Source organism: Aythya ferina (genome assembly GCF_964211825.1).
Source record: "Aythya ferina genome assembly, chromosome: 9".
In the NCBI taxonomy this organism is placed as follows: Eukaryota; Metazoa; Chordata; class Aves; order Anseriformes; family Anatidae; genus Aythya; species Aythya ferina.
Genome location: NC_140305.1, coordinates 23588712 through 23597899, shown reverse-complemented (window position 1 = coordinate 23597899; position 9188 = coordinate 23588712). Strand labels below are relative to the sequence as shown.

Sequence of the window (9188 nt, the reverse complement as noted above, 5' to 3'; positions counted from 1 at the left end):
CTCTGCAGGAATTCAGAAAAAGCCTGACAAGAAAGCTTTACTCTACAGTTAGATCTTAGCTTACAGACTGAAAAAAAAAAAAGCAGTAAATTAAATCAGGTGTCCCTATTGCTTATAAAGTACAGAAGACACAAATCACTGCTTCCTGCAACATGGCAAATGGTCTGCATGGCCTGCATCAAGTACATATTGAAAAATAGCATAACAAAAAAACAATTATAGTCATTATTTCTTGAATTATTCAATTCTGACAGCATACGAAAAAGTACTTCTTTAAGACTGGTTTGAGAATGTATTGAACAGAAAAAAAATGCCAAAACTACAGATGCAAATATGTAATAAAATATCTGGCAGGTTGTGAATATCATTTTAGCTATCTATTGAACTTAAAATAAATAAATAAATGAGGAACTAGATCTTAATGTAAATAGAAATGAGTAATTGTAATAAATTTTAATTGAATACATAATAATATAAAGTTTGTTTAGATTCAAAGTTCAACTCATTTATAGAATGAATAAAAAACAGATCCAGCAGCTGGGAGCATACTCTACAAGTAATGGTTTCAAAGTAGAAATCATGTTTTAAGGACAATATTTGTTGTCACACTTGTAAACGAACTGTGTTCATATGGCACTTGAAGTATTTTATTTTTTTTTAGAACAGGAACTATCTTTTATTCTCTTACAGATTCTACGATCAGGGAGTTATTCAGTTAACTGAAGCTTCAAATCTATAAAGACAGTAAATCAAAACAGTAGTGATATAATCACATTCCAGCAACACAGGTGAAGTACAGGAACTTGAAAGACCATGTCTTAAATCTAAGAAGCTTTGTTTGTTTTTACAGGCATCACTGGAAGTTCCCAGAAGCAGATGATGCAATTTAATTGCAATTTATAAACCATCAGAAGAAAGGTAGATCAACGAAAGTCACCCTTGATGTAAAACACCCCTAATTCATTTTCTGCCTGATCGATTATATAAAACATTAGCTGGCAAAACTCATGCATATGACTCACCAAGAAGGACACATTCCTTACAGGTTATTAGTCTAATGGGATACAGAGCAAAATGCTTTAGCATTCCAGCAAAGAGGTGAAAACTAGGAACAAACCTAAGCCAGGGTTCACTGTTTAGTCATGTGAGTTACACGGATAAACAACAAATTCTTATATGGCTGTTGTCATGGAGACCTGCCTTGTTACCTGGAGGAATGATGGTATCTGATTAGATAGATTGGCATCCCTGGGAAAAAGAGGGGAGTAAAACTTTAAAGCTTATGATAATCAGGAAATAACAAACAAATAAATGTCAAATAGCCTGAAGATGACATAAAGGCAAGCATGAAAACTGAGCTAAGGAAAAGGTGTGCAAACAAGGAGAAAAGATGTTTTTCTGCAAACAGACTTGGGTACTACCTTTGCTGTGTCTTCTAACCTAAGAGTGTGTAATCTATATATGGAGTTCTCTATTCCAGTTACTGTGCAGAGCTATGTAAAACAAAATTGAGCTTTACAGAAGAGACCAGGTTACTCTTTTTTTAGTGATTTATATCATGCTAAGCCTCTCAAAATTTTCACTTGCGCAAATGGAAGGAACTCCCTTCTCGCTTTTTCTACTGAATAAGCAGTAACTAAGGAGGGAAGTGAAGAAAGAAATGTAAAGGAGAAGTGTGTCTGATCTCTCTACTGACCTCTTGAGAGAAATCAGACTGAAGGGAAGAACACCTCTAGTCTCCATCAGCTGGGGTGCAACAGCAGAAGTGGGACTAGTTCTATCAACATGGGATTTGTGCTGAAGGAACAAGCGAGAGGAAACAAATCACATTCCAGTCTCTATCACCATGTACACTCGTGCTGTTACCACACCATCTCCTCCTCAGAGTGATGCTAAAAAGCAAAGAGCTTTAGTGTTAAAAATGTGGAACAAGTTCTCGCACGTTACATACCAGGCAAAGAATGTATAAAGGCCCAAACTTCGTCAACAGTCCATACTGATGGGTCTGCTTGCACCACTGGTAACAAGTCAATGCTCTCTGGCATTTTCCTAATTCTTAGTTCCCTAAGTTCACGCTCCCTCTCTCTTTCACTCTGTCTTCGCAGACGCGTGGTCATGGCAGCTGGCACAGCATCTTCATGAGAAGCCAGATCTTCTTCTGCGGATGGGTAAGTAACTGGAAGCTGGAAAACATCGCACAAATACACTGCAGTATTATATTTTATTTGTAATTCCCCAAACAATGTCATAGTTTTAAGCAAATATTCCACAGACCTGTCTAAGAAAATGATCTCGTGACGCCCCATCAGGGCCACTCGGTCGACGCCCGCGTCGCCCAAGACTTTGGCTATCTGATTTCCGATTCCAACGATTGGTCTTGTCTGATGTAAACAGCCCAAATTTCTTAGTGCAACTAAGGCTGTGCCTAAAGAAGTAAGATATATTCAAATAATGCACTAATAGCTTTTTGGACTGAATTCAATCAACTTAGCAATAAAACGACATTGTTGTCTACAGAAACGCTGCCTAATTAAAGACAACAACTGGTGTCACAAATATAAGAGAGAAAGGTATCTCAAAGGCCATGTACTCTAAACCACTTGTCTTGAAGGGAGGCAAGTACATCTAGATCATCCCTGAAAGATGTCCATCTTTCCTGCTCTAAAAAAAATTCCAAGATAAAAAACAGCTTTGGATTTTATCACATACTACAATCCTACTTCTCTAAAACATCCTCTAAAAGCTTAATGTCATATTACATCTTTTGCTTCCATTTTCTTTACCCAGCTGATACCCAGTCAAAGGAGGACGAAAGAAGGGCCAATTACCTTCTGAATATTATTTCACTAAAAGTTTCCCAGCAGCTACCAAATAAAACATATACATTCCCACTACGTAAAGCAGGAATGTCTCAGGCTGGGGATGAAAAAAGCAGGAGACATAAGAGAAAGAGGGTCTGAAGGTACACTGATGAGGAAAAAAAACAACTAAGTGGCACCTAAAAACTATTCCCCATTTCTAAAATATTTGGGATTAAATATCAATTTTCCAGCTGTAACGATGGAAGATTTTACATTCAAGTGTTGATTTTGACTTGTTCCTCTAAACCAAAACAAAATAAAAAAGTGTACTAAACCCAAAGAAAAACAGAAATCGGCAGTCATTTTCCTTTGCCAAGCAAAGAGCAGCATTTAATATTTTCAAGAAAGGAGAAGCTTTAGACAACACTAAATTTATGGTTTTACTATTTCTATTCTGCTCTATGCAAGTCATGATTATTTTTTTTCAAGGGGAAGACAATCAGAATACAACAAATATAGTGATTTATGACCCACAGACTTCTGCACCAATTTCCAAACACTTTCTAACTTTTAATGGATACCCATCAGCATTCCTTTAAGTCCAACAGCATTCATGGCTTCCTCTGAAAGCGTTCTATAATATAACTGTAAGTCAGTCTTGAAATAAATCAATCCACCATAGTCTTTTGTACTGATATAGTCTGCAAATTTGGACAGAAAGCAAACATTTTTCACTGCTTCTTTATTTTTCAACATCAGACAGTACTTGGGGGCTACTCCAATAATCAGGTAACACTAGGCAATAACTAGAGGAGAGTACCTTTTGGCACAGGATGTAGAGCAGAATCGTTTTGACCGCAGAAACTTGTTAGAATATCCCATTTTCCCACAAAATTCACACTTCAAAAGATCATTTTCAATTTCATCCAGTCCCTCTAAAGGAAGGAGTGAGGCACAAAGGTTAGTTTCAATGAAAAAATTTGTTCAAGTTTCTCATCTCTTTAGCAGGCAGGTAGAAGACTTTCAAATATTTAATACATGTCATGAAATACTTTAATTAACAGAAAATGCCTAACTAAGAAAATCATAGATTTTACTTTCCATGTTAAAAAACTTTAGTGAACTGAATGATGAATGAAATTATTCATGGAACTTAGTCAGCTTTTTTGTTACATTTCAAACCATCCATGAGCAGGTATGCCCTCAAATATAGCAATCAACTAAAAAAAAAATAGTCACAGTCCTAGAAATTGCTTATAAAGAGGTCGCTAAGAGAACCGGGCTCTTTATGTTCCAGATTCAAGCTCTCCTGTAATGAAATAAAGTTGTACATTTACATTAAAGTTGTAAATACTTCCTTTGAATAAGCAACAGCTACAACCAAAAGGAGAACTTGTGAAAGCAAATAAGACATTGAATCTTATCTATTAAAAAGATAATGTGCATATAAGAAGAAAAGGATTATAGCGTCTACCAATTTGTAGTCTATTGTTACGCAGTATTTTTAATGACATTGGTGAGATAGGAAGCACTTTTCCTGTTCCCCATGAAGAACTCAAACAACAGCTGAAAGAAACACAATCACAGAATTGTCTAGGTTGGAAGAGACCTCCAAGATCACCTAGTCCAACCTCTGACCTAACACTAACCAGTCCTCTGCTAAACCATATCCCTAAGCTCTACATCTAAATGTCTCTTAAAGACCTCCAGGGATGGTGACTCCACCACTTCCCCGGGCAGCCCATTCCAATGCCTCACAACCCTTTCGGTAAAGAAGTTCTTCTAATATCCAACCTAAAACACCCCTGGTGCAACTTTAGCCCATTCCCCTTGTCCTGTCACCAGGCACGTGGGAGAATAGACCAACCCCCACCTCTCTACAGCCTCCTTTAAGGTATCTGTAAAGAGCAATAAGGTCGCCCCTGAGCCTCCTCTTCTCCAGGCTGAACAAGCCCAGCTCCCTCAGCCGCTCCTCGTAGGACTTGTTCTCCAGGCCCCTCACCAGCTTCGTCGCCCTTCTCTGGACCCGCTCAAGCACCTCGATGTCCTTCTTGTAGCGAGGGGCCCAAAACTGAACACAGTACTCGAGGTGCGGCCTCACCAGAGCCGAGTACAGGGGGAGAGCCGAGTACAAGGGGAGAAGCATCAGTGAAAGATGTAGGAAAGCCCAGAAGGCAGTGCAAGGTAAGAAGGCAGCATTTGTCACATGCTGAATGTCTACACCCTATTCTGCTGGAAGAGAATGTTGTGGGTAGAGCATGGTTTGTACATAATTTAGAAGAACGCCACCATCTCTGCAAACCAACTTGCCTTTTGGCATACAAAAACAAAACAAAACACCCAAACTTATCCCCATGCACCATCTGTGAAACACATCATTAGGAGCAAAACTGGCACAAACCGAAGTGTAACATTTTGCGTTCATTCACATAAGCAAAAGAACCGCATGCCACATGGCTGCAATCATGGACAAAACATTTATTTAAAAAAATCAGTGAGCGAAACAGACATCCATTTCTTCTGCATTTCTTATTTACCTGAATCGGTTTCATGTACTTTGCTTCTTGCTATTCGTCTTCTACATTCGTATTTTTAATTTTACACAACTCATTGCAAATATTGCAGACTAGCTTTTTGTTCAGAACTCTTTGTTAAGCTCTAATGCCAGCTAATACAAACACATATCAAGGTTTAATTAAGAGATTTGAATGTTAAAATTGTTATAGTGATATCACCTCACTAACTAGTGTGCTGATAAGGTGATAAATAAAACAGCACTAATGCAAAGTTGAAAAGGCTGAAATAGTTATTTGAATAACATATCTGATGTATCAGGATTCAAAGGCATAAACTGAAGTCAACAAAAACTTACGTAGTGTCAGACTGACCACGTTATAAGTTGCCAGCTTAAGTTGGTATCACACACGAAGTAGAGACTGGAAGCTGGAAGCCTACCAAACCTGACCAACTTTGAAAATTAAGTTAAATACACACTAGAGAGCCATCCTTCAAATAAATCATCCTTTCTATTAAAAAAAAAATTGCACAAACCAGGTCACAGGGAATAAAGTGACTACAGATGAAAGTGAAAATTGATTAAAGGCCTTCTCTTCAGCATTTTAGGTGTTTCTACTCTGTAAATGCAATCTGTATCTCGGTTTAGCATCAGAAAATCTCCTTTGATTGACTTCTGCCTATGCGGCTCCCTCCCAATACTGGATATTTCCTTGTTTGTCTAATGAGTAGTTGCCAATTGCAAACATAAGCCTAATACCAGCTTCCAGGAATGATAACTGAAAGCAAAAGCATGAATGTTTGAATAATTGCATGAAACAACAGACAAGCTGTTTGACATCTGAGAAACAGCACAGTGTTAATGCTGAAAGGTTCTTAGGGAATGCTTCTGAAACCAAAACTGAACTAAGATCTACTGTAACAAACTGACTATTGCAACCTAAAAGACCTAACACACTTGATTTCCACGTTCCAAAAAAAAAAAAAAACAAAAAAAAACCCAACAAGCTACAAAAAACAAAAAACGTGATGATGAGTGCTTCTGTCACTGCGTGAGGAAATTTGATGGTTTTAGCTCATGAGTTGTGTTAGAGACCACTGTATTCTAAGCAGGACAGTACACGTTTTCTTGACATTTGTGTGCACCCACAGCAATTTCTGTCATTATGTATAGCTAGTTAGAAACATTTGAAAACAGTATCTTTAGAGATAGTGTAAAGACTGGAGGAAGATTCCAGATGTACAGACAGGATGGAATTCTGTAATACATACAGACCAGAAGGGAAAAATGGATAATTAAACAAAAACTACAAACCTTCTGCAATCATATCCTCTATCTCTGTGTCCGATGAGTTGTCTGCATGTTTTGTATTCTGCAAGTCTGATTCAACACACATAACACTCATGATTTGACCCTCCACTAGCAATCTTTTTTCTGCAGGCTGTTCTACCAGCAAAGATGAACGACTTACCTATTGCAATAAAAGCAAAGCAACAATGGTTAACTGAAGAATGAATGACTGGAAACAGTATTTGTGACTAATCACACAAAGCTCAGTAAGGGGGTTGCTGGTGTTTTAAAGAACAAAGTTTTTGACATGGAAGTACTACTGTATACAAAGACTCATCGCAGAGGTTTAAATTATTGCTTAAATTGAGGTATCTAGGAGACAAGTGTAAAATAAAGTTAGTGTAAATGTTAGCCTAAAATAACTGTTGTTATCTCTGGATAGCCTGCCTACTCAGCTGTGTCTCTGTTTCATTTCGTATCTTGTCATCCAGTGATACTGGCAAGCAAAACAGCAGCACAAATTCAGATTAAATAAGACAAGTATACTGAAGTGCTGTTAAGAAACAGGTTACCAAACAGAGAAAAAAGGTCAACTCCAACATTTGAAAACGTATTCAAGGTTTAATGACCTTGAATTATTATTATTAGCTATTAGAAATAAACAGCATCATCTTTAAGAATGGTTTGTTTTAAGAATTAGTAGCAAAACTTTTGAAGTAACTTTTACACTTACAGGGAACGGCTCCAACCCCTCCTGAATCACAAAGCCTTCAATAACATGGGTCAGGATTTGTGGTTTAACGATAGCCTGTGGAGGTTTATTTTCTAGACTAGGAATGCTATTGGGCATTGATGTGCTGTTACTCCTTGTTGTTGCTGCTGGAAGCAAAAGAGGTGGTGGTGGAATAGAAGCATGCGAAGGATCAGATGGAGATTTAATTACTGAGGCACTGACTGATGATGTCACTGAAGGTATTCCCACATGGTCTGAAAAACATAAGGTATGTTATATTTTTGTGACTTACGTCCAAACATTCGCTTAGAATTCTAGAAAGTAGAAACGACAAACACACACACCCAGCTTTGTATGTATGATCCTGTAACACAGGCTTTTCTCTATAGTCTATAGACTTTACCTTCAAAACCAGATGATTTTCCTTGACAGACTAGTCCACAACCAAACAATTCTCAAGTATCATTTTCCTTTACTAAGTACTGATTAACTATAACCACAGTTGGCCATGAGAAAACATTTGAAAAAAGTGACTTCCTATACAGATCCCAAATCCACGAGACAAAACCAGAAACCACTCTATTCAAACATGTGATTCTCAAAACAAAACTGCTGAGGCATTTTTTAAAGAGAAAATATTTTCAGGGTTGCTCTGAGCGTTGCTAATCTTGCTAATGAGCCACAAAAACACACAATATCAGCTGTAGGTATAGAAACCTGGGTATCAGGAAGGTTGTCCCTCCTGGTGTTCTGAAAGATGTTACATACATTCATTATTACACATATATATGTGTGTGCATATACACACATGCAGATATACACGGTGCCATTGATACTCACAACTTTCTGCTGAAAACTCAATTTTCTGAAAAATACTTTGGAAATACAGGCAAGCTCATAACTTACATGGGAATCTACTTCTTCAGGCATGGAAAGAGTACTTGTACTTCATTTTGGACAGTGTTGGCTTTTAGCTCTAGTAAACATGCTATCTGATCAAAACATCAGTTACCATGTTTTATTTACAAAGAATAGGAAGAATATTTTGTCCTCTTCTCTTTCTCATTTATTCCAGGAACTGATCAGCACAGAACAAGCTGAACATTCATAACTGATCTGTGAAGCATCCTGTCTTTGTAGCTTCAGCAGAAATCAGTATATTCAGCACATCAGGGGAAGTTAACATTAATTTGCAGCAAAAAAATTGATATAGGCAGGTATATTTTTTTACAGCTCTCTGGAAAAAATGTTCATTAGTAGCTTTTGCAATACAAATTCTCATACTGTGCATATCAAAAAAGAATCATACCATGTAAGCAACCATTCTGACAGCTCCTTCTAATTGTTGATCCTGATTCTGTGAAATCAAGCTTCATACCAAATCAGCCAGCTATCACTTACAGAGTACCTGGAGACTGATGCTCCTGTTAAGATTTTAGTATTATAAAAGTATACACTAAAGAGCTGAAAAGCTGTTTTTGTACTACATTATCCAAATACATATACAGTTACGCCTTTGGGATTGAATAATTCATTCTATCACAAGTGTTTCTAGTATGCTTTATAGAGTTTCTTTACTTAAAAAATTATAATCTCAAAGTATAAAGAAGATGAAAATCTGACATTTTTGCTTTAAAACATCACTAGTTAGTTCCTAAGCAGAGCAGCTACTTTAGTTTTACATCTGTTCTCACCTGATAAAGGCTCTTCTGAATTAAGTGCCTCTCCATTCCCCAAGGTTATGGCTGGCGGGGACAAAGTCGGTGGTGTCGGTGTCCTAACCATATTGACACAATCAGATTCCTCAGGCATCTCTTCTTCACATACATTCTCCACCTGGTAAATCTGC

At 37.4% G+C, this 9188-nt stretch overlaps 1 protein-coding gene across 6 annotated transcripts in view; it reads right to left on the bottom strand.

Annotated features, from left to right (window-relative positions):
* PHC3 (polyhomeotic homolog 3) overlaps nucleotides 1–9188 on the bottom strand; it is a 36330-nt gene that overhangs the window by 10457 nt on the left and 16685 nt on the right. For 3 of the 6 annotated variants that reach the window (XM_084530191.1, XM_084530188.1, XM_084530189.1), the window contains 6 exons: nucleotides 9034–9184; nucleotides 7340–7593; nucleotides 6631–6787; nucleotides 3622–3736; nucleotides 2275–2425; nucleotides 1952–2183 (listed from right to left, as the gene is read on the bottom strand). In XM_084530191.1, the coding sequence (XP_084386317.1) occupies nucleotides 1952–2183; nucleotides 2275–2425; nucleotides 3622–3736; nucleotides 6631–6787; nucleotides 7340–7593; nucleotides 9034–9184 (1060 nt within the window). Of the gene's footprint in view, nucleotides 1–1696; nucleotides 1798–1951; nucleotides 2207–2274; nucleotides 2426–3621; nucleotides 3737–6630; nucleotides 6788–7339; nucleotides 7594–9033; nucleotides 9185–9188 lie in introns of those variants that run through there. The other 3 variants (XR_014696183.1, XM_084530190.1, XM_084530192.1) reach the window with 3 other exon arrangements.